The sequence below is a fragment of the Rhea americana genome, unplaced genomic scaffold (genome assembly GCF_003343005.1).
Source record: "Rhea americana isolate MKP2758 unplaced genomic scaffold, rheAme1 scaffold_79, whole genome shotgun sequence".
In the NCBI taxonomy this organism is placed as follows: Eukaryota; Metazoa; Chordata; class Aves; order Rheiformes; family Rheidae; genus Rhea; species Rhea americana.
The window spans coordinates 313330-340200 of NW_028186967.1; the positions used below are offsets into that span (position 1 = coordinate 313330).

The 26871-nt window shown below is 42.3% G+C and overlaps 1 protein-coding gene across 1 annotated transcript in view; it reads right to left on the bottom strand.

Moving 5' to 3' along the window:
* TMEM178B (transmembrane protein 178B) overlaps positions 1-26871 on the bottom strand; it is a 212819-nt gene that overhangs the window by 126798 nt on the left and 59150 nt on the right. Inside the window, exon 2 of the mRNA XM_085322546.1 lies at positions 25001-25114. Coding sequence (XP_085178672.1) covers positions 25001-25114 — 114 coding nt within the window. The remainder of the gene's footprint in view (positions 1-25000; positions 25115-26871) is intronic.

Sequence of the window (26871 nt, forward strand, 5' to 3'; positions counted from 1 at the left end):
ATTTCTGACAAAAAGCGATGTGGAAAGCACTCACTTTCCTTGAAAAAACAGTTTTTGTTGGAGAAATAGAATCTAAAGACTTTTCAGCATTTGTCTGCAATTTGCGAGATTTTGGTAGTTTGTAGTTATAAAAGATGAAGACCCAGAAAAGTTTTTACCTGAACACTACAAAAGAATTGCTGGGACGCACCAACATTCTCCTCTGGAAACATGAGTATTAATATTCTGTCAGAGTTTCTAATGAAAGAAGAGTTCTCCAATCACTCTTATTAATCATACTCAGAGCATGCATTACTTGTTCCATTTAAACAAGGGGCTCCCGTTCATGTTTCTTCTCATACGTGACGTGATAATACCCTCTTGCTTTATTAATGCAAACAAGGTTTGTTCCACTGTGCTAATACATAAAAATGAATAAACTGAACGGCATTCTGCCTTGCACATCAAAGAAACTATCAGCTAACCTTTGTGTGGTAATTCTACTCTGCCTCTTTTTCTGTATAAGTCAGAAAAATTTGCCTTGTATTTCAGAACAAAGGTTTGTTTTAACTATTTTTGCAATTAGATGATATCCTAAGTAAATTCAATAGGAAAAACAGAACAGGTAGGGAGCACTGATACTCTTCTACAGACATTTTTCTGTCTACAGAGTCCCTTTAAGGTTCTTTGATCCAACATCTCATTGCTAAACTACCTACGTGGAACCCAGGAAACAAAAACCTGATATCAGACTTTTATGAATAAAAAGGTGTTGTTTACAGAAATAAAGGTAATCTTAGAGGTGCATTTCACACAGAACCAACTTAAATACGCCATTTCAAAAGCTGTGGCAGAAGAATTTTTCTCTTCAAGCATCTTTATTAATAATTGTTTTCCTCTCCTTGTTAATGTAGTGCTACTGAAAGATGCCAGATTGAAAGCTCTAGAGGCATATATCCTATTTATTCACAAAATAGGTCAAAAATAGTCATTGAAGCAAACACCTGCCCACACACGCATCCCAGCCAAGAATGTACTGTAGTTTGTTCAGAGGCAGTCATGTCAGTTTTCTGTGCTCAACTGCTAAGAGTATTTGCTCTATTTAACTGCACCGTGGACATCTCACGACAGAAAGTCGGCTCACGCATCAAGTCTTTAAAGAGGCACCACGTTGTAAAAGCTTCCCACTAATGAATGGCCTCATTAATGACCTTGAGGCTCAAAACACCCTTGGAAGTCATGCAACCTACCAGTCTTCCACTCCTCATATTTAATTCTGAACCTGCCTAGAGTTGCTCAGCGAGTTATTTCTTCCTTCTCTACAGAGCAGGTGTACRTACAAAACAAGAAATCACCTTGCTGTTCTTTCTGGTGTGCGCATCTTTAAAAAGTAGTGGAAATACTGTGGTCTCCAGGAGGCAGGTTCCTCCACAAGAACCTCCAAGCACTAGCTAACATCTTCCAAGCGGTTTCACTGTGAGTCTGCAGTGGACCACARAGACAAGCACTACGGCATTCACTTCCACTGGTTCTCAAAACACATCCAGTTCAACATGAAAATACCACCCTGCTAATCTAGTATTTCTGCACTCGCTCACTCTTTCTCTGGGTGTCTTTTGTAAGTAAGTACTGGTGTTCAACAACAGTAAATTAGATTTGGCTGTGAAATCACTGCGGGAAGTATTAAAGTCACAGTGGGAAGGAATTCAGCTCTGTGTTTAAAAAAAGCCTATTTGATTAAAAAAAAGAAGAGAGAGAAAGAGGGGAAAAAAAGAAAATCTACTGGTAATAAAGAAATTAAAAGGAGAGTAATGGCATACCGGAAACTGGTATCCCCCACCAAAGTGCATGAGTCAAAAATGGAAGTACTTCTCTAGAGGGATCATGTCAGTCACAAAAACGCAATTCTCATCTGCAGAGTACTGAAAACGCAGTGAGTTTTATACCTCCTGTAGGGCAGTCCTGGCCTCAGCAAATGTGCAGGGAGCRATGTAGGGACTGCAGAGCAGCAGCCCTCTGCAGCTGGCAAAATGCCAGAAGGATCTCACACCTTATTGCAAGAGGCCAAAGAACAGATCACACTAAGTAGACCTGAACCAGGCCTATAACATTTTTGCTGATTTTTTGAGCATATCTTTTTAGTGGTGTTAATCCAAACACATGCCAAAAGCTTTCAAACAGATGACATGCTTTCTAGTTGCAGACAAATGAAAAGATGGCTGATGCCTTCATATCATGACTCTTTTCAGCTTTGAAGTAGTTCTTTCGATACTACTGACTGCCCATTATTTTAAAAGCCTCAACGAGTACAGCCGTTTCAGGATCCTGCATATGAGCACTCGTAGGCCAGCTCCAATATAYGTGACATACACATGCTCAAACCTGTTCGCACTAATCAATCAAATTTTAAGAGGATTAAAAAGCAGAGTATCTGAAAAATTCTCACTCTCGCATACCAGCCTTCACATACCCCTATTCCAGCCTACTGAAGTTGCACTCAGATGGCACTATTTTTTTTTAATAACCAGTTATATTTCCTGTCCTGCTCTGAAACACCAACTATGTAATCAAAACTCAGTCTCCCCTCCTGGAATCTGCTTCTATTAGAAAAATACTCAAAAACAAGTTAAGTGCAGCTCAGCTCAAGGCTGTCCTCTGCACTTCAGGGGGAGGCTCAAGAACCCTCTTCAGTCAGAACCAGCTTCAGGGCTTCCTTTCCCAAGCAAAGTCATCTCATCCCCTAATCCCTTYCGCTGCTTTTATTTGAAGGCAGCAGAGTCGCTTCCTTCCACGAGCCAGCAGAACGAGGATAAGCTCTTCCCAGCGCTATAAACACCTGCAAAAAGAACAGGATGATGCTGAATAACGCTGTCAAGCGACTGCTGTTTGTGAAGTTTAGCGCAGGTGAAAATTTGCCATACTGAAGYCCCCAGTTTACGCACACCGCAGAAACAGCTCGGGGAGCGACAGCTTCCAAGCACAGTTAAAATGAGAAGGCAGGCGCCTCCRCTGCGACCGGGAGGGAGATTACCTGACGGGCTGAGACCAGCACGGTCTCATGATTAATTCAGCTCCTGGCCTCCCTTCCGCGACTGCCRCGAGGTGCCAGCTGCGTCAGTAGTTGCGTGAAACGGTTGGGGGCTCACAGAGACGAGACGAGACCGCTCGGCGCTCTCCGCAGAGGCCAGGGCGAGCAGCTCCGTGGTGCTGCAATCCCCCTAACAGCATCGGTGTAACCAGCGTTAAGGCACACATCTAATCCTTGCGAAGGCGTAGTGAAAACGTGCAAGGCGCCAGCGTAAATGCCGTGAAAATCACAGATACGATCAAATTCACAGGCTATCCAGTTGCATTGACWATCTCAGTTTTTCAGTGCTACAGTAGCTACATTTCAATTCAGGCCATCGCATCACATGGAGGGAAAAGCTAGAGCAYGGAGTTGTAGCTTGAGCAGCAAAATGCCAGCAACACTACCGTGATGAGCACAGCACCAAGGACTAAAACTGTAAAGCCTGGGTCTTGCTACAGAGTCCTGCTGGCAGAACCCTTATACTGGGGGTGGCAGAGGCTTAAGGGCTTAAAGGACATTATACTACAGGGAACTGTGGTACTTCTCACTGGAGAGTGAAGAGTTTAATCAGATACTCTAGTGCTTTTGTCACTGGGACAGGGGTAATACCACTCTGCGCCCAGAACCACTGAGACTGGACCTAAAAATTTCTGCCATGATTGACTAGAAATGGCCTCAGCTAGACTGTTCTTCAGAATTTTCCAACCCTTCCACTACTGGACTTCAACTGCTCTCTATGGATAAGGAGCTATACTTCTAAATTTGTCTCCAATCATTCCACTAATTCAAAATAAAATACTTTTGATAGTGTGCAAGAAATCTGTTTAAACCAARTGTCCTGAAGGAGCCCCTTTTATACAAGTTATTCCTTTGGGCATTTCCTGCCTAAGAGCTATTGCTTCCTACACTCATTAATTCTTCATAGATATTTTTTAATCTAAAAAGAAATTGTCTTCAGTTATGAAAGAGTTAACAAAAAGTCCAATAATTAAGTTAACAGCAATTAGCTAAGGAGCTCCCCAGTGCAAAGTCTAGTAAATATCAATTCTTCTCCTCCAGGATAATGAACCAGCCAAGAAAACTTCTGACTGTTCCCTGCAGGGCTGTAGCTAACAGTCTCAAATGCATACATATACTGCCCCATCTCTTTCCTTCTATCCACACCATGACTCTGGTTCCCTGGGCAGATGTGATATTGTATGAAATGGGCCAACTAGCTTCTATTGCACCTGCTTTCTTCAAGGCTGAGTCTCATCTAATATGACCACAAATAAAATRAGTGGTTAGAAAATGAGACCTAACACGCTTTTTAAATCCAAAATAAACTTTAGTAGCATAAAATTATAACTTKTACATGAGCTCAGTGGAGCACTGAGAATGGCCCTCAAAATCCTGCCAACTCTGACACATCCTTCCTCCTCACCATCTTCCATGAGTGAAATCTCTGGGACAGACATAGTCTTTATGACTGGAGGGTCTACATTCTGTCTAACCAAGTGGGGAGCATCCCCCCCCCTCCTTTTTCCCTTCTGGTATAAAAGAGCCATTTAAGATGGTAGAGATAGGAAATAATTATCATGGAAATTAGATCAGCCACAGAAACTTCTCTCTTGTACCCTTTTGATTAGGCACGATGTGGCTTGCTCTGCTTCTCCACAGAGGAGAACAATAACTCAGGAAGCAGAAGCTTCCTTGAAAGCTGTGTTCATGCTGCAAAGGCTTCCCTGCCAAGATCCCAATGCAGCATTTATTGAAYCATGTCATTAAGATACTCTTGATCAATAAGTGAGTGGCACTGCATCCTGGGCAGCACCACTAACCAAACACATCAAGACTATTTGGAGAGAGCGGGGTGCAACCCCAGAGGAGAGCAGTGCAACCCCAGAGAATCCATGGGAAACACAGCTTTTTCTGACCAGAGATCCATCAGCTCTCTGCTACCGAGGGCTTCCCAAAGATGTGCTAAATCAGCACATTTACTCATTAGTTTGGTTCTGCTACTGCCTGAAGTAGTCTCAGTTGCTGGTGAGAAGTCACAGCTGGAATCACAGGTATTTGCATAGCTTGTGCCATTATGTCTTAATTCTAGCATTGAATAAAACCCACAACAATTATGAAAACAATTTGCTCGTGACACAGATTTATAAAGCACAGTGCATGTCATTTGTTTTGTACTAGGGAGTATATTTGTGTTATTGAAAATATGAAGGTGAAAAATGATTTGCTGATATCAGCATTTACAAGTTAAGATTTACATTTTACATCATTTAATGTAGCACCTTTGAAATTTGCAAGAATCAACAGCAATAATCAATACTAGCTGAGAATATCTGCCTTGCCACATATTTAAAGGATATTAAAGAAATAAAATCTTAAATTTGGCCCTAAGGGAGTGCAAGGTGATACACCACGCACAGCAACAGCATGCTAACTCAATCTTGGTCATCAATATTTTTAACATAATCTGAAAAATACAAGATCTTTTCAATATTAACTACATCAAAACAGAGGTGTAAGCACATAAAGAATGAATTGTCTGCACACTGCTGTTAATAAATATGCTAATAACATTCAGTTCATAATGCTGATATTCCTCAGATATTAGAACTGTATGACAGCTGTGTCTGAATTTTATTCTGTAAGTGATCCAACTAGAATAATAACTAGCTAGTTATTATTTTCTTTTGTAAGTAGAATGTAGCCAAGGTACCCTTGTAGTAAAACTAGTACAAAACTAAGGAAATGACATCAAAACACTAAAAAGATGAAATTAATCTTGTAGATAACCATATTGTTGGACCTGGGGGAAGCATGCATCAAAAGCTCTCCCTACAGTTAATACGCCTTTACAATAGAGGTTCATGAACTTGGACAAATTTTCCTGCCCAAGAAATAATTTGCAAGATATTCAAATTCCAGTCATGCCTGGCTTTACTGTCCGCTTCATAGGGTGTCATGACACTGCAGCGCTGGACTTTCAGCTGCTCTACAGCCAGCGCCGTGYGGTCAAAGCCCGCGAAGGAGCACGGGAAAGGCCTGAGCCATCCCGGGTGAGAACGAACATGCAGCATAATACCCTGCTCACAAATTTGCCTTGCAATTAAACTGGTGAAAAACGAGCTGCATTGAGTTAGCTCAGGAGCTCGAGCGGAAAGCAAGCAGAGGCCACGGCCACCACCATGAAGCGCTCGCTGCCTCGTGGGGATGCCCCAGGGCTGACGCTGGCACGCGAGCTGTTAGCACCTTCTGGGAAGAGCCCCAGCCTGTGGACAGCAGGGCTTTCCTTCCTGGCAAGGCACTAGTCCGTCCTCCTACAGACCCTACGGATATGGAAAGATGACATAAGGAAAAAAGAAGGAGCAAAGATCAGGTGCACGGAGATGCTTCATTCACATAAAATATAGCATTTGCAAGAACTGACTTATTATTTACTACCTTTCCAGCAGCAATTTCATAACTGAGTCTCTCTCAGAACATCATGTTCAATAAAATATACATATATATATATACATATATATATATATACACACACACACACAGAGATACCCGAGCATTGGAGATATTAGGCTGAAGCTAAAGCAAGCACAGGAACACGGCTGAAGGAAAGCTGTATGAGAATTTAATAGCCCCATTGACTATTTATAGGATGGATTCAGAATGACTGTTTAAAGAAGGATTTTACTGTCTGGTTGTTGTGACTTTTCCTTGGTAACTTCTAAATCCTATTACGGAGTTATCTGCATTTTATGAAGGAAGCTGTTTGTTTCTTTAATTGCTATGGGTTAGAAGCCAATAATGGAAAAAAACAAACTCTCAGTCCTAGCTTAAGCTACAGTGGAGGAGAGAAAGGGACAGCATATGAGTACAGTTCTCTTCTAGACATATGAACTCCAAAATCAACTCATTCTGTATACACTCTATTTTGTGTAATTCTAATCTTCAGTCTTCACCTGAAGGACAAGTGGAGTTTTTTTTACTGTGGGCTTTTTTTTTTTTTTTTTTACTGTGTTTAGTCTATTGGGAGCTCTGAAAATAAGGTCATCATCATCATAAAATTCTGAATTATACCAGATTTCACTAACATTCTCCCCCACATAAGGGAATTTAAGAACTACCTTTTTATACAATAATGAGTGCCTTAATGGCAATACTGTCATACATCCAACCTGGGCCTGAAAACACACATGTAAATTCAGCAGGATGGTAAAGCCTACGTTGACCAAATAAACAAGACTTTGCCTACAGTGAAACTCTGTTCCATTTGGAGCTATCAGTGAGGGTTGGTAACAAAATTCTCGAACAGGCCTATGCCTGGAATCACGCTAGTCTGGAAAAGGTTATGTTTCAGGGCTAAAAATTGAGAAAAGGGACAGAAGCATGTCCCACAGCCCAGTTCAAAGTATTCATGATCTCTGTTCGCTGGCCCTTCTACACTCAGAGTCAAGATCGCGGTCGTGGYGCTCCAGCAGGAGCTGCTGCCAGGGGATGTTGCTTCCACGCCCTCCGCCTCCCACTCAGGGCTCACATCGCATCCCTCTGAGATACCACAGCAAGCAAACGAGGGGATGATGTGCCTGTAGCTGAATGTTGTCTGCCCAGCTCCAGCCTGCAGTTAAAAGGCACGAATACTGGTAATCAACCTGGAGCTCTCCTCCCATTCGTCCTGCTGAGAAGTCACCTCTCACAGACCAAAGAAACCTCAATCTCTTCTCTTCAGCCACCACCAGAGCTAGAAGGCAGAGAAATGAACCCACACATCTCAGAGATCCCACTCTTTAAACAACTAAAAATTCTCTCAAGGGATAACTGCCACCAGCCCCCCACAGCTATTAAAAACATGAGGCAAAATAAGAAATCAACTGGGAAAGCCATCCTTTGGTTATAAACAGAAACAACAAGGATATGCTTACGGATTACTGGGTATTTTCAAGTGAGAAAGAATATAATGTATTTGGGAAGAAAGAACAATGGGAAAGGTGAAGACAATATAATTCATAATATTTATTGGAAGGTGGGAGGGGAAAAGAAGTCTAGCTGGAGAATGACCCTCTCCCCACACTGCTACTCAAGCAAGATAGTGCTGCGAGATCATTATTTCAAGAAGGACCATTCCCGAAGCAATTTCATGTTTTATAATATTAGCTACAGACACAGCAGTGATTGTGGCTAGAAATCTCAAAAGAGAAACTTAACATTCAGAAGTTCCTGAGACTTCAGCTACCATTTGTCACAGCTCTCCCAAAACCAATTTGCAGCAGCATCAACCAAGATAGTTTGCATCCATTCATTTTTATGCTGGTTCTTCCACTCTGGAAACTAAGTATGCCATTTTCCAGATTAGCTTCAGTGATTTTTAGGTCGTTTGGGGTCCTAAGTTACCTAAGTGCTTTTAGAAACCAACACGATGGTAACTGCTATTATAATTTTCCTGGCTYTGGAGCACTATAACACAACAAAAGATACCCAATATTGCAGCAAAATTTTGAGCACAGCTTTTTCTGAGTTGGTTTCTATTTGGCCAAAGTCCCCTCATCTGTTGATCTTCACTATGAATTCTCAGGTCTAACTATAACGGAAATAACAAATGCAGTGAAATCTGCCAGAGGGACCCTTTTGCCAGGCACGTTCCTATACAAGGAAGCATAGCCAAGATACCAAGAGCCAGGGGCTGACACCCTCACCCACACTGCTGAGCGTACTGAGCCCTCTCCCGCTGACCACTGGGCCCCTTAAAGGATGCTTTGTGTCAGGCATCCTAGAAAACCTCATTTCAATTTCCCTTCTGAAAAAGCATGTGGTTTTATAAATAAAAATCTCTGAGGTCAAAACCATGCTCCAGATACAGGTTTGCTTTCTGTCAGAGCTAAGAGGGCAGTTTCCTCAGGATGCTTTCAGATTATTGCCTAAAGGTCGTGTATTTTTCAACAGCCACTGATTTTGCCTGTGCAACAGAGGGTGTAAAACATGCATATCAGGTTTTYGTCTCTTCTTCATAAATATAGCCTGGAATTGCAGTATATGCACCTGCTCTTGGCACAGTGGTGTTCATGCACATGGAAAAACAACCATCCTGTCTCTCATTTCAAGGCCCAGCAAGCCCACCAAAATGTCATGATTTACAAGGGGATGGAAAGCAGCGCCACCACCATAGCCAACAGGATTTACAAAACGATTAGTAAGCAACTACCCTTTCTTTTACCTCAAAACTTCTCCGGGTAAGTTATTACTGCTTAAAGCAGCGTACTGGGAGTAAGCTGCCTGACTCCCATTAACATTAGCAGCACTGGCACAGCGTAAGCTTTGCRTGCCAGTTCTGAGGATTAATCACACAGTTGTATCTGTAGGGCACTCGCTTTGAACACGGTGAATCCGCAGCAGAACAACTCCTCTTTGTCGGGCCCTTCTTTGAAGGGAAATCACAAGGAAGTGGGTGGGCTGCCTGCTAAGCTTCTTCTTAAGCCACCAGCACTTCCCCCGTGACTCCACAACAGAGCACTAAAGCAACAAGTTAAAACATTAAATAGTTCTTTTTTGTTGCCTCTCCAGTAACATCAGCCAAAAGAGAATAATACTTTTGAAGAAGGAGGAAGAAAGGACAAAAGAAATCACAAAAATAATGCAGTAAATGTGCTATCAAGATGAGTTTTTTTTAATACAGGATGAAAGCTGGAACACTTGAAAATAATTTCCATATATGGATTTGGAAGCCTAAAAATAACATTCCATTAAATATATATAAAACAACAGCAACTGACCCTAGAATAGAGGGTGATGAATACATTCAACATCAAATTTTCTCTATTCTGTTTGCTTGCTGGCGCCTTTCCCCCAGCCCAGCCTTCGCCATTTCCCTGAAGAGGGAGGAGAAGCAATCAATGCGGCGCGGCCGTGGCAGAGCAGGACAGCCACGCCAGCAAAGGCGGGCCTGGCAGCTTGGGGCTTGTCAATTTGCCCCGAGATGCTGAAAATTTTGGCRTGCTTCGTGCAACAGTGAGAATTTGCCACCTCCTGTGGCTTCCATGTAATGTTGCTCCGTATGCCCCTAGACCTCCCTTTTCACAGCCCTTTTCTTCCCTTCCTCCATTCAGCACAACCACCTCTTCCTGGCACTGGTTTCTACATGGTAAACCCCCAAGACAACATGCAGAGGAGCATGACTAGAGATGCAGGGACTTAAACACCGCTGGCTCCGAGGCCTCCGTCTCTCATTTCTAGAGGCTGGAGGCCAGTCAGCCAGCCCCTCTGCACCACCACAGCACCGGCAGCCTCTCCTCAGGCAAGTCTGGGCTACAGGAAGCTGAAGTCGCTGACCCTATGCCAACTCCATACCTGGTGCGTCACAGCTGAGTGAAAGCTGACTGGTCCCGCCAGATGGCTCTTGCATGCAAAGTCCACTGGTGCAACCGGTTCTTGGGGCCGTTCCTGTGGGGCCCTGTTACTACACTTCGGCGCCGGTGACCACAACGCCTCCTACAGAACTATAGGGTTTTAAGCACAAATGCATCACAGCTGCTTTTTGCCTCAAACTAGTGGTTGACTAGAGTCAATCCTAAAGATTGGGGCCACAAGTTGAACTTGTATCTTACAAATGGACACTAGTTTGCTAGGTCTGACATCCTCCACTAGCACGTAACACCGAACCAATGCAGTCCTAACGCACCTGGTAGCTCTTGGAAACACAGGCACATGTCAGCAGCCAGGGTTGCACTGTGTTTTAGAAAAAGCAGGGCAGTACCACAGGGGAAGGCTTGAGATCTAGTGGCAAAGCTGACTAGAGACAAGGGATTGCACCACACCAACAAGGGACCAGCTATTGCTAGAACAACAGTTTGTACGCAGACATTAAGCACACTGGTGGGGCTGTAACTGGGAAAACCGCCCAGTATTTGCCTGCAGTACACCTGGTTTTAGCCAGTGCTGTCAAGTCTCTTGCTTTCACAAGCAACACTTTTTTGTTTGTTTTTAGTAAAGAGCAAACTCATCTTATTGCAGGAGCCAGTGTTCTGCTCCTAGTGTCTGTTCATTCACACCAGAGGCCCACCAGAACRGTCACATCCAGTCGAGTCTCATTTACGCTTATTGATGATACCAGCTTTGTAGCTAAAGAAACAAAATACCACATTGAATTCAGGGCAACTGAAGAGCAGTTTCTCACTCYTCCATGAAAAGAAAAAGAGTCAAGCACCTGTTATTGATATTTCCTAGCAGTAATATTCCCAGGAGGCTGCTTACTCTCATGTGCCACCTGCTATATTTCCCAGGCATTCATATATAGATAGGTTTATGCAGCAGCTCAATAGACTAGTGCCTACAACTGTGGGTCTTTATAACTTGGTGTGCTAAGCAGTCAGTGAACCCATCAGGATAACTACTTTCCTGTCATTACTGTGCATCGGCACACTACTAAAAATCAGTTCACTAAGACTTATGTTTTGATACTTGGATACAAAAGCAAGGAAATCTTCCAGCACACAGCACTTGCACACAGGCGTGAAACAGCCCTGCAAACCTCGCATGCAGTCTTGTTCTTGTTGCCTTGAAGCTGTGCCTCATATGTAAGGTTCTTTTAGGGTATGGTGCACTCATAGAGCTGTGGCCCACCCAGATGACWGCATAATACAACAGCAAATTGCCCCATTTCCAGACTTCTATAGCAATCCATGCATCAGATGTGCGATCCCCTCATGCTCTGGTACAAATCAGAGTGCCAAATGCTGACTAGCACAAAAGTCTAGTTGCATCCTCTTCGTGCCTCCCTAAAACGTTGCCCCAGATGCCACGATGTATGGCAGACATACACCCTAACCCGTATGGCAGTGCAGCAGACCGTAGCAAAACAACAAACAGCCCTAGTGAAATAGCCTAGCCAGGATCCTCATGCATTTGCCTCGAGGCACAACTACCCTTTGCATGACGCCAGTGCCTGTGCTAACATCACCCCGCTGATGAGGTTGGTACAAACAAATCTCCAGCAAGAAGTCCCCTACATGTGCCCCGGTTTTGGGAGCTGTCCACTAACCATTGGCATCAAAAGTACTTTTAATTGCTGTTTTTGTCTTGCAGTTCTGTCAAAATGAAGAGATTGATCTTCATTGATCCATAGAAAGGCTCGCTTTGTTTGCTCAACCTTTTCCGTCACTTATCGGGGTTGTGCCAAGAGCTTGACACACACAGACTGAAAAGTAAATTAAAGAAAAGTAATGAGTGAGTGCTGGCAAACGCATGCCAGCCTCGTTCTCTATTCGACTTCACTGCAAGAGGGAAGTGACAGAGGCAATAGCTTCTGGTTATTGTCTCAGCGGTGCCAGCAGTGTCAGGAATTTGTTTGATATCCACATGAATCTAATGCATCTGTACTGATACACAATAAACAGAGGAGAGGGGTTCTCTCTACATCAAAAAGCATCTAGGTATCACATTTTGATTTTCCCCCAGCAGCTTTTTCCATGATTCTCTGTTCTCTCTTTGATTCTTCCCAGGTACATACATACATCACTAGTTTCCTTATTCATATTCTTAAGATGCCACTAAAATCTTATCCCATTGCATCCTCCAAAACATCACAGTCATATACAGAGTTCCTCTTTTCACTTACTGCTCTCTTCCCAAGGCTGCAGGATTCTTATTTCTATGGCTGGGAGTGTTATTTTTTTCTGCTCTTGCTTACAGTACAGGACTGAAAGACTTGGAAAGCAGCAATATTCCTCCAGCTGCCAGCCATACCACCAAAGAGTCACCCACAAGACATCCTTCCCTATCAACATCAGAAAATGAGGAATGCAGCTGTCACAACACAGTTGGCATTCTGCCCCAAACCAGTTCCTCCCCACCCCAGCAAGACTGCTGTGCCAGAGCCTTCTACTGATAACCTGGGCCAGATCAGCATCCTACCTACGTTGTCTTTGACTGAAGCTCCTTCTGCCAACTTTGTACAATTCTTACTGGCAATTACCATCTGCAGATTAGCTCCCCTTGTCCCTTCTCCCTCTCCCCCAAGTGGATCTCCTTCAATTGATGTATTTCTTTCCTGGGGGCTGTACCACCAGGTTTGTGACCTTCCAACCATTATGGTAGGTCTTGGACCCTGCCAGGGCATCCACTGTACCCTCTTCTGAATATTTCTCCTGCTCCACATGTGATTTTTCTTAACATGCTAACTCCCAAACCTCTGCTCTAGAAGCTAAAGATGTCATCTTAGCATTGTCTTGATACAGCAATGGATCAACTGTCCTATGCTGTGAGAAAAGCATCACAAGAAATTCCTCATAAAACCAGTAAGGTGATAGTAAATTTTCTCTTTTCTGGTCAGTGAAATACCTAGTCTCCCCTAAAAGTGATAAAAAGCAGGACTGAGTTATTACACTTTGTGTCATTTGACTACAGTGAGACAGGGATCCATTACCTCTGAAATTCTGTTCTCCTACTTGCATAGGGAATTCCTTCCCATGGAAAGCCAAGGCCAGAACTATTAATCACAGAATCCTATGAACTAGGAGCAGGAGAGAGAGAAAAGGTAATTTAACCTGTTTGCACAGATGTCACACAGATATTCAGAGCACCTGCGCTATCCTTGCACCATTAAAGAGCTTCACCTAACAGAGATGTCACTTTAGCTCTCTACAGAGCCACTGATGCCTCCCAGAAAACCTTGGGAGGACAATTCTGAGAAGTAACCCTATTGTACATCAAGTAACTTTTGCATTTCTCAGTCCCTGTTCCATGTTACAGACAAAATTTTTCCTTCTTAAAAAAAAATCCATCCATCTCCTTTCTGATGAAAATTCATCTGGTCCTTCTCAGAAGTGATGCCAGACTTTTCCACTTCAAATTGTGAAGTCAGTACAGAGGGCTTGTGCTGCAGTGGAGGGTTAAGCATAGGAAATAAGGGCTGTTTAGGGAATAAAAATTCTGCTTTCATACAAAGACATAAATGACAAAATACATCAAAAATAGCCAGCATGTAGGTCCCAATATGTTGAACTCAGTGGGAGATGCAGATATCCCTGAAATGAGCCAAAGACCAGCTCAAAACAGGTTAGAGTAAATCAAGGGTAGCTCTAACATATACCAGCAGTGGACAGTTCACAGCTAGTAATGAAGATGCAGGACTAGGACCATCACTTAATTAGTTCCTTACCCTTGCTGCTCTGGAGTACATGCAGAGCTGGCTGTGGCAAGTCTGCTGGCTAGGAAGGACTTGCTGTCCAGGACAGGTTCTCTAATGCCTTCGTGCTCCCTAGGCTGTATCAAGATGACCATTTTGAAATTATGTTCCTTCAGTTTTCCACTATGTGCTTTTCTTTTCCCAATTTTATGGCTATATAATAGGCCTGATAAGTATTATTTCTCAAAATGTACTCATTTGATTACTTTTCAAATAAAATGACAGTGCAGATTCCTTGCAGGTAACTGAGTACAAGTATGTTATTCTTGCTCGGAGAATCAGTTGTCATGACAATCAGTGAGGACACTGGTTTAGAGTCTAATTCATATGTGGTAGAAAATCCATCAGCACCTATACACATTGTAAGGGAGATAATTTTTGAAATGATTGATTTTAGATGCTCACCCACAGACATCTTATAAAATCTTGTTTTCAGAAGGCTGTAGAAGAACCCCCACTTTGTATAACTTAGTTCTCTATGAGTCTTTGAAGTTTTGGCCATTATTTCTAGGAGAAAATCACCACTAATGTAGGTAATGGATTCTGGGTTTTGGCCAGTAACCCTTTGCTTGCACATTTTTTCCTTAATATCTTTAGAAAAAAATGTTATCTTTGACAAAGGATTTTGCAATAGTATTTTCTAGAAGATATGCTGCATAATCTCTGGCACTACAGGAGACAGCATTGTCTAGCACTTACAGCGGTGGGAGTCCAAAGACCAGAGTTCTGTTTCTGGCTCTCCCACTCATTCTCTGCATGACATTTGGCAGGTCAATTAACTTCTCTGTATCTCTTTTTCTGCATATAAAATGGGTGTACTTGGGCTGCGTTCCTCTCTCTGCACCCTCTTTGTCAGAAGGGTACTGAGTGAAACACATTGTCAAAGTGTTTTAAGATGCTGGGACAGAACGTGCTCTCCACCAGCTATCAGCAGCATTAACCCCAGAAACACATGCAGTTCTGGAATTTGTTCATTTTTACTGATTTATGACCTAAATATCAAAATATCTAAAATCTCAAAGAGTTCTTTTTCTGAAAATTCCATGGAGTATTTTATACCCAGATGCAGATTTCATATTTTTATCTCAGAATGTCTATTCTTGTTCCAGTAGAATTATTATTCTGGTATAAATATAAAACAGAGCCAAACTCTTAGTCCCCAGCCTATTTCTCCCTTCTGATTTGTATCTTTGTGTATTTGGACTCATGCCACTACTCACTTTCTCCCAATATTGCAGGAAAGATTAAACAATGCATTGGCAGTTGATATTTCCCCCCTGCCATGGCAACACAATTGGCTGAGAGAGTTAAGAAATGGTAGTACAATTGCATATTTGAGCATGATGTAACTTAATACAGAACAGATTCCACATGGAAGATTGATTTAGTACATCCTTATGATGATGAGTGAAGAAGAGCTAATAAAGAGCTAATGCATTGCTAAAGATTGTATCAGATGAAAAAACAGTAATTCAGCCACCTCCCTGTCCCCTCCCATAAAATTTTAATAAACCCAACCTTATGGGAGGAAAGAGAAGATGGGGACCCTATTGAATTATTTACAGCCTTAGTTATGTATAGCAGAGAAGTCCCTCTTATGTCAGTAAGTGATATTCTTCCATTGATTCCTTTCTCTCAGAATATCTGGGTGAGAATCAAGTTTGGGAAATTAAGAAGATAAACAGGAACACAAAGGGCAACCTAGACAGAGACAAAGTAGATGGAAGCAGAGATGATAAAGATTACACATTTATGATAAAGATATCCATCAATTCTGATGATAGAGAGACTCAGATTAGCTGTCATAATTCTAGTGATGCAGAGGGACACACAGGCTCAAGCTCCATTAAGAATAACCTACATCCAGGGCAGTCAAATGAGATTTGAGATACTGAACTCTGAAGTCCCACAGGAGATACCTACAGTTGATTCATATTCCTGATTTTCTATTCCCTTGCCAACGGCACAATCAGTTCCAGAGGTGGGCAGGGAATAATTTGAACAGCTAAACTGTGATTCACCCAGCCAATTAAGGAGTCTTGGGATGGGCCCCAAGACAGTTCCCTCACAGTTTCATCCAGTCTTCCTGGGCCAGAACTATGTTCAGCTCTGACAACGTGGCTCCCAGGTAAGAGCGGTTACATGAGGAAAATTATCAGGGCTCAGCTAACACTATAAGAAGAATCCAAGCATGTAAAGCTGCATCACACTTTCCACATATTAATATTCACACATTTTAGACCTTTTCAAAGCAGGAAGATGTCGCAGTGCACAAGGCTTGCGTTTATTGTGTATTTCAATGTATAACAAGCATCACTACCAAACATTAATTAAAATGGCAACTGCTGCCTAGTAGCTATCAACATAAAAACACATCTACATGTTTCAGCCTGAAGCTTTTGTTAGGGTCAAAGCCAGGCTGTTTGAGTCAACATTTGTTGGCATCTATCTCATGCTGGCTGCTGTGATGTTCCCTTGTGGCTGGTGCATGGCTTTCTGAACAAATCACGATAATCTCATTCCCAAAATGTTCCACTTAGGTCTTTCTTGCACCGAAGCAAGGAAGTACGTACTTCTCATTAGTAACCCGTGTGTGGTATGTAGCATGTAATCACCTTGAAATATTTAACTGGATGGCTTTCATCTTGCTAACAGTGTGGGGAGGGGCATCAGACAGGGATATAAACAAACAAGGGTATAAATCATAAACTAGGCATTAAATTGGAATATAAATCAAAAATTATGGAAGTCAGAGATAGAAAAGACCTATCAGATCATCCTGTTTGTTCTTCCCTGTGTTCTCACCCTAAGAATGCACAAGGCATCATTCTTGATTAGTCAAGAGACACAGGAAAAACACCCATCTCTCCTCCATCCCTCTCAAGAGAGGGAGAAGGAAAAGGGAGAGCACATCGCATGCATATTAATAAAGCTATACTTTAACTGGCTGAATGACTAGAAGTGATTAGTGATGGTATGTTTTATCTGTCAACATCTCCACACCACAACAGGAAAGACACCTAATATGCTTACAAAAAAAAAAAAAAGGAAAGGCTGGGGGAGTTGAGGAGGGCTGGTCCTCAGACAGCTCCCTAAATGCCCTAAGACTCTGTTCAACTATAAACAAAATCATGCCTTCTTTCTTCCCACAATGAGAGAATTAAAAAGCTTGACAAGCCAAGATGAATACAATCCTGCCTTCAAATATAACAAAAAACAAAAGTAAACAAAAAAAATCAAAAGATTATGAAGGCTGTAGTCATGCATGACAAAATTAGATGTGAGAATATGGATTCTTTTGAGAAGGTTGGTGTGAAAGGTGAGAACCTGTGCAACCCTCTCACAAAAGGTGTAGCAGCTGAGACTAGCTAAAAGCTGTAGCAGCTGAGATTGACAGCCAGCTGACACACAGCTCCTCCTCCCTCTCACACAAGCGCTTTCCTCTACATTTAACCATGGAAGTCTTTGGTGATGATAGGCCAATTCTAAGAAATCTCTTCAGAAGTCCATAACCATGTTTTCCTCATTTTCTGAGTCCAGCTTGAGTTGGGTGACCATCTGAAGTATGATTTACAAAGCATGCAGCACTTAGCAGCTGTGAAAGTCAATGGGAGCTGTTCTTTGAACATGCAAAAGGCTATTTAATGCTAAGTACTGTAAAACCCAAATCATAGTCATCTCAAATTGGACACCAAAAATCCCACTGAATATCAATTCCCAGACCTAAAATGGAAATTATGCCACACCTCAGAAGGATATTGTGAAGATGAATATATTTAATATCTGTGCATCGTTTCAACACAATGACAAATGTCATAGAAAACCCATGAGGAAGTTAGAATTCTATTTGGATGGGGAGTGGCATATTGTGCAAAAAGGCCAGCAACAACACAGTAAAGCAATAAAAAAAAATAAACATCGAAAAGATCATTAAATGGGGGCAGAATACAGCTGAAGGAGCAGGATAAGACCTCCAGTTCTACCCACACACTTCAGATATTCATTGGCAGTGGCAGAGAGGTTGGCCATGTGTGCTCCTTCCCATCTAACCTGTTCCTGTCCATCATCCCAGTCCATACTCCTCAAATGTTTCATCATCATAGTCTGTCTAGCTCACCAACTCACAAGATCAGATCCAGTTTCATCGCCTCCCCTGTTCTTGTCTCCTTCCTTCCCAAATCCTGGCTGTATTTCCCACTCAAATATCCCTCTCAACTTAAGACTAGGAGGTCTACTGACCTCCTTTCATTCTTCCCCACTTCTCTAAGAAAAGAGAGCATGCAGCTGGGAAAGCTATTCACTAGCGTAGGTACTAAGGTCACTGCCATGTCAACAGATCCTAAGATGAAGTCTAGCAGAAGGCAATAAAATCCTTTACCGATTTCAAAACAAGTCTTAGATTTTGATGCCAAAAATTGTTTATACAACTTAGCTTGAAATAAGCAGGATATGAAGAAAATCCTACAGAAGAGATGCAGGGGGGAGGGAATGAGAAGATCTGTCACTACCACCTGGTCACTAGCTATGGGAACAATGAATGTTACAGAGATCTAACAACGCTAGACCTCCAGGCATGTGAGCACCTGCTGCCTGACTAACCTCCAGGACGGCTGCTCCGTCTGCTTTAATAACCCATGCACTAAGGGATGACATCATATTGTCAGCCAAATGGCACTGATCAGCAGGAGAGTGTCACACTTCAGGGTGTACCTCCATCTGGGGGGTCAAGGTAGCCAATTAAAAATGAAGCAGCTCTTCTTATAGAGGAAAACAGGAATGGAAGGAGGCTCAAGGGAATATTGAGAGAGACAGTAGAAGGAAGGAGTAAGGAAAGTGGGATGCTGACTACTTCAAACGTTGCTTTCAGTAGTACCCAGAAGAGGGGAAAAAAGGCAAAAATTCTCTTGGGTCAGCATTAACACAGATACAAGAATGAAATATTTATTGTTACTTACAAAAGCAGACAGCATCAAGCCCATGAGCCTACTGGTGTTACTAATGCATTGTCAAGCTACAATCTGAGCTTGTGTGCAAATCTCAGCATCTTGTTCCATGAACTGAGATGGCTTGGGAGACCCGTAAAAATAGAAAGGAAAACATTATTACTCTGCCAGCTCCAAAGTAATGGTTGCTAACATTTCTATCAGTACCATAGCTGAACTCCAAAAAGGAGTTTCTACCAATTCCCCCAGTAGCTTTAGTGGTTATAAGCAGGTAGTTGAATGCTTTGTAGGCCTAAATGAAGAAGCAGCCTAGTGATAATAAATGCTTCAATCTCGAAGAGCACTGCAAAGTTTGGACCATTAAGGCTGATAAAATCCATAGAGATTTCAGCATAAAAGATGCTATATAAATTAAAACATTATCACTTTCCACATCTTGTACAAATCTTCCATTTCCTGTCAGAGTTTGCCGGGCTATTACTTGATTTTGCAATTCATTTTCCATGCAAATTGCTTTCAGAGCACCACAAACACAAAATTATTGTAATTTTCAATAGACAAGACAATATTATCATTCCAATCAACACATCAAAGCATCATGGTTCCTCCGCTCTTGACAATATAGCTCACCATGTCAATGTTCTATATTCAAAGCCAACAACCTGTGATTCCATAGGAAAAGCAGGAGGCAGGAGACAGGAAAAGAAGTATAGCACAGTGTCAGACAAGAAGTGTTTCCAAAATCCAGAAAACTCTGAACATTTATCAAGAAGCATCAGCTACCTATTTGCAAAACAGTTTTCTTTAAAGCAGGCTACTGAATTTCCATCCAAGCTGCACAGAAAGAGATCAGTTTCCACAGCAATTCCAATCGCTTTTTGCCCAAATGCAACACACACTCCATGTTCCTGGACACAAAGCAGCTCCACACCCATCACCGAGGAGGACAGAAGCCTAGATGGCAGTGGCAAGGTGGAGGAGAATAAATGCAAAAAGGAGATTCTCTTTTGTGTCCAAGTTTAATAATAAATTCAGATTTGTAATATACAGGGAGGAAAGAAAAATAGAAGGTTTAAAGACATATCTACCTGCGTGATAGGCTTTGTGAGTCAGCAAAATAGAAGTTTTTGGGGAGGAAGAATTTTTCATCTCTTCTGATCTGGAGACTTCCATGTGATACAGCACAAGTCACAGAGCTCTGGCAGGCAAAGGCTCTAAACATCATGCAGCATGAGTCCTGCTTCAGCTACCAATGCAGGAGGAGAAAGGGAAGAGGCAGTTGATTTGTTCTCCACAAGCAAAAAAGACCTCCTCCTTCAAGAGTACATATCAGCATCTTGCTCCTTTCCAGGCTTTTAACACCAGAATACTTTCTTCACCTCTCTTGGACAGGGGAAGATCCCAGAGAAGCCTTCTTTCCCCTTTTACTTGCAAAAAAAGCATCAGGGAGGTAGATTACTGAGGGACCCACAGGCATCAGCCCAACCTGAGGCTCAGGGCAGCTCTTCATCTGCAACAGGCTAAAGCAGAGTCCTGTAGTATCTGCAAATTTGTTTTTGTCAAAATGCTTTTCAAGGAATGGATGCACAGAAGTCCCACAGTAAATATAAATATGTTCAATGATAAAAATGAATGTGGACACATAAGGTCTCAACAACAGAAGTTAACAGAAAAAAAGCTAAATTTGCTTTGAAAAAAAGTTCCATAATCCCTCTTTTCATCTTCCTCCCTTCTCTTCACTGTTTTACTTGCCCAAATAAGCTTCTACCCCCAACACTCCCAGCAAGACAATGAAATGTACATAGCTGGCTTCAGTGCACTTATAAATCCCCCTATGTATCTACATTCCATACTGTGGGTATTCTTCACAGAACAGCTAATTCTCAAAAGCTGCAGACAGAGCCTAGGGTGTCTAATAGCCTGTTTGTAAACAAATGGAATGGCCCTCCTGCATTTCTAAAAATTCTAAAAATTTTCTGCTTAAAACATCATAAACCCAAAAGATGTTGGGTTTTGCTGCAAGGAGCAAAGCAGCAGGCTAGATACAATGGAGGCTTTAAATGTTCAGCTCCTCAAAGTGGCCCTGAAGAGCAATACAGCTAGTACCTGGAAGAGGCCAGACTGAACAGACTACCCTCCCGTGTTGTTTTGGTGAGACCATGGCTTTTTGAAGCAACCACAGCCTTTCACATACTTTACCACAAAACACCAACTGCAGGAAGCCATTGTCTGGTATAAAGAGAGAAATCTAACATAACTTCCTTTTTAGGGAAAATTTTCTTACAGCAGAAGCATTTAACTGGAGTGCTCACCCCAGCATCTGAAAATGTCTTGCCCTTCCTAATGCTGGATCCATATTCCACATATCAACCCCCTGATGATTTCCTCATGTTTTGCCAACAAAACCCTGTGGCACACTGACAGTGAACCTACAGGTACAGCACATGCAAATAGCTGTTTAGAATTTTTTATTAAATATATATATATATTTCTGTTTCTAAAAAAAACATTAGCGATGTGCCAAAGTTTTTCAGAAGTCAGAACTCTGGACCTGGTTACTGAGCACAAGGCTGGGGCCGAAACATGACAGGGTAAGTAGACTCAGAGTGACTCACGCATATCATTATGCTGGTATCTTCCATGAAGAGACAGTTACTCGTGCTAGAAGTTGTTGGACACAGCATTTTGTCCCTTCTCCTTTCCCTTCCCCTCCCTGCTCATATAGCCACTCATTTCATCTAATTAGATGAACATTTATCTCCTGACAGGGCGCAGCTAGCAATACTACAGTCATCCTTCCCTCCATCTCTATTTAACCGGAGATAGTCGAGAGGAAGTGATTGCAGGCAAGTGAAGTCTTATTTCTCTGGCTCTCACTGCCATAGGCAATCAATTTGGAGCAAAAGGTCCATCTTGAAAATGTCAAACAGAATGAAAAAAGATAAAAATCAAAAATGATCAAGTCTGCTCCAACCATTTCTTTGGGTCCAGCCGCTCCCCTAGGTTGTTCAAGCACAGTCGACTGCATAGCTAGAGGATCATCTCCTTCCTGAGCTGCCTGGTGCCAGGGGGTCCCTCAGCCTCAAATTAATTGCCCCTCACCCACTCCTGCAGTTGGGAAGAAAACGCTGGAGCATCCATCCTGCCTATCAGTCTGGAAAAAGCGCATGCTGCTGGAGTCCTCCCTCCTCTACTCCTCCCAGATCACCAGCGAGGCAGTAACGCGCCTTCCCTGTCCCACACGGTTTGCTTCCCTGCACCAGGGAAGCAAAGCAACTGCCACTACAATAAGGAGATGTCAAAGGGCAGCAGTGGCTTCAGCTGAAGTGTAAGTGTTTCAGAGCGTGGGCAGCCTCAAGTGTTTTCTACAGTAGTGTGACCGGACACTCCAGTTGGACCTTGCCTGTCCTTCTGAAATTTGCCAAGATGCTATTTTGTCAGATTTTCATCAAGACACAGGGGGTTTCCTTCCCGCACTACAGATCTGGGAAATTCCCCATGGCAGGACAGGAGGCCCGGGCCTGGCTCTTTATGGTGTTGTGTAACGCTTGGTGAAAGGGAAATCCTAAACAGGAAATTGTTGAGAGGAAAACAACAGCTTTGTTGACTTGGAAACACTGTTCTGCCTCAAGACTAGCAGTGGATGAAACTAGTCTGAGAATACAGAAACATGCCTGCTGTTAAGATAGAAACTAAAATTATAGAGACTGTCTTGAAGGGACTTAGAGTCATATCCCACCCCATGGCTACTCTATTCCAAAGGCTTTCTAAAGTGAGAACATCATCTTCAACCAAAACACTAATTTGAAAAGATTGCTATTATCCTCGTCTTTCAGAGCTGAGAGGTTTTACAGGAAAACAGCAAGCCATGAGTACCTTTAACTCTACACCAGAAATAGCCATACAGATTCATTTTTTTCTCAAATGCAGCAGCCCCCAGATCATCCAGTGGCCAACTCCATATATATCAGGCACTTATCACTGCACCTACCTGCTCTAGGAGAACAATAATAAAAAAAGAGCACTTCAGCAAACTGTGTCTCCTTCTCTGTCTTTATAGAGATAGTCAGATTCACACTTCATTTCTATCTACATCTACCTACTCCTCTGACTCATGAGATAGCAAGAAAGTCTGGGTCAGAAATATGCATGCACACCCACATGCCCAGTGTACTTTCCCCAGGGAGGAAATAAACAGCCTCACCCTGAAAGCACCTCAGACCAAATCAGATATGTAAATGTATGAGCTCAGTGTGTCTAGACTGCCACTTCAGAGACTGCTGAATGCACTGCTGAAGGCTCCCGTCAGCCACTGCTTCACCACACTCTCCCACAAACTTGGCGCTTATAGGGAGGGATGCACACACCAAGGGACTAAATGTAATTGCCAATATGCCAGGCCATATTAAGTTGTAAGAAAATACAAACCCAGCCTCAGAATAACTCTTTAGCTGACTCATTGCTGAGATAAAGATGAATTTAAGACAATAATTCCTACATTAATTAGTAAGATTTCCAGAGGATGGGTACAGGAAAGTTGACATTGCTCATAGCAGTGGGGAAGATAAGATCCAAAGCACAGATATACAACCAACAGAATAAGCCAAAGATTTTCTCCTGCCCTATGAATCCTAACAGGAGATAAGCTTTCTGCAAGCTTAGTATTCCTTTTACATGCTTTAATTTTGACCTGACAAATATTTATCCACACACCCTTAAGCACATTTCAGAAATAATAATCAAAAAGTTCTCTCGCTTTAGTAAGATCCTCTAGAACTTCCTTAATACTTTAGCAGGTTTGACTAGGCAGGCCTACAATCACCAATGACCAAGTCTCAATCCAGATCTCACCAATTCAGGATGCCAACTACATCATTACACCTTCTCCTCCCAAACTTAAAAAGACCCTTCAAAGCAACAGTCACAAAGCAAGAGTGGAATGTGTGCCACAAGCCCTGGAAACAGATCTTTCTTGTTTCTCATGAACAGTTTGGGCAGTAGTTTCTCACTACTGCCTTTCAAGATTTTGCATCAGAATCAGCATCTCTCAACTCCTGCCAACTTTGAAGAGCTGTTAATTGCTTATATGGAGACAGAAGACTTTAAAACATCTGACAGTCCCCATGACTGTGTAGTAACAAACAGAACTTGCAGTGGCATCTTTCCTTGTGAAATCTCACCTCTTCCATTTTCCTAGTGAAAACCTTTTTCCAGCTCCAAGATCACAAGGAGAAAAAAAGCTCAAAGGCCAGCCATATATCAAGCCAGCTCCATCCCTGTCAGATCTTGTTGTTTCAGCAAATGCTACTAGCTGGTGACCACCAGCTAGAGTTATCACTAAGGGCTAAGCTACTTCCCTGTGCCTTAAAGGGGGCAGCATCTCTTTCTAGATCTTCAAAGGAGAGTGATGCCACTCTTACTCCGGAGCCGCAGGCAGGACAACACACTACAGTAAAAGCCCCCAATGAATTCTGTTGAAAGCAGGAATCTCAGCAGCAGTGTGAACTGCTTGAGAATACACTCAAATACAGCGAATTCTATTGAATTAAGAAATAGGGCATTGATTTTGTTGTTCGTTTTTGTATTTAACTCAAAACTGATCTGTGCATATAAATGCTTCTTCCCCACCACCATGTTCTCATGCCTTGTCAGACTTTCTAGTCAATAGTGAAAATGCACCAAAGCATAGGTCCTAAGAGTAAATCAGTCCATCTGCTACAAAGACTAACGGTATAAGAGGGCTGTAAGCGGCCTGCCTACCAAAGCCTCTGTTCTCACCTATTAGTGGGTACTTCCCTTAGGCTGCACGTGAGGGCAAAGGAGAAGAAAGCCAGCAACACTTACGCAAGGCATGCCACTCATCCTGGCGGATTGTCTTGGTGATGTTGTAGGTGAGGTTCTTGGGAATGGTCGCTGAGGAGTAGTGGTACTTGATGTACGTGCACCGCTCAATTGCTCCTGCGAAGGGTAAAAAGCAAGAGAGGAGAAAGTGCTATTAAACCAAGGCAGAATGTATTCCCCAACTTTAAACCAGACAGGTTTAACAACCAGAAACAGGCTGAGAGCAAAACAATCCCTTCTGTCAACCCACTGTGACAGTCAATGCTGTCTATGACCCACAGACACAAACTACATGTGCAGTAAATTCATACAAACTTATGATACATTAAAGGCTCCACAATATCTGCCCAAGTATCTGCTACCACAAGATATACATATGGTAAGTCACCCCTTCTTTCATTTCTTGCCTGGACTATGAGCTAACAGCATGCATACCAGCATATACCTCACAGAAGTGGTAAATTCACATCCTATTTTGCCCTGTAGTGATGCATCTCAGCGCCCACACTCCAGGAGGTACACAGAACACACATCTTTGATCTTTCCTTCAGTAATGAAAAACACAGGACAGCAGACACAATTTATATTTATAAAGAATCATTTTCTAGACCTCCTGCCGTGCCACAGAGAAGCAAGTTAAACAGAAGCATGCATGACAGGTTATGGCATGTCTCTAAGGTACCCAGACACTTTCATAGCAGGCTCTTTTGGCATCCCTGAACAAAACACCTCAGCCTGCAACATGAATGCCTAGAATTGGCAACATTTTTGCCTTGTAGGCAGGACTTCATCTACATCCTATGAAAAAGGCATCACATGCTGCTACTCTGTTTTTCTGTTCACTTCATTACATTCTCTTTTCATAGTCACTTTCCTTCCACTGCAATAATTCTGCCTAAAAATTCCAATCTCCTGGCATCTCTGTAGTCAATGTCCTTTAAAGGAATCAGTTTGGCATAGACAAAGGCTTTCCACTAATCTCATGCTAGCAAAGTTTTACACCTGATCAGAAACCTGAGGAGTGCTACCTTTCTTCCATTGGTGCAAAGACAGTAAGGTTTCCTACATCCCTTTTGCCAGCATCCTCACTAACACTGGCCATGTTAGATGCTCACTAAGCAGTCAGGATCACATTCAAAGCTTATGAAAGTCATTTTTCCATTAATACTAAGGTACTTTGGATCAGGTCTTTAATAAATAAGCAGGCATCCTTAATGTGATTGGCCACACTGTTTGGTACTAGCTACCACTGGCCAGAGAAGCAACTATGTTGGGAATGCTTTTATATATTAAAAATACATTAAGAGATGCACTCAATAGAATAAATTAAATGAAGCAATGAACTATATAAATAAGAATGAGAAAGTGATATACCAAGAGGCAGGTAGAGAACACTTACTGTCAACCTGAACTGAAAAGGCAGCGCCAAGAGCCCTATACCTACAGCTCCAAGGGATTAAATGTTTTGATGCCTCTGGAAATACAAGTTTCTGCTTCAGCTTGTAAAATAGTACTTAGTAGGAACTAGATCATACCCCATCAATTCAGTGTGGGGGAAAAAAAAAAAAAAAGGAAAACAGGCAAAATTGTTACATCCCAGTCCGCTAACATCTTCCAAAGTCAGTGCAGTACAAACATTGGAGGTCTTAATTGTTTGCTTCTCTTAAGCATTCTTCACATTCTGCCTTTGATAGCAATTAGATTAGACAAAGCCAAATATTATAGGGGAAAAAGGCAAAATATTTACATATGTGTCTGCCTGCCCTGACAGCGTGATGGGCTTCTGTGCGAGTCTGCACCATCTGGGCACCAAATGTATGCCCAGAATTAAAGTTTCAAACCAAGAATAGTATTTAAAAAAAAAAAAAAAAAAA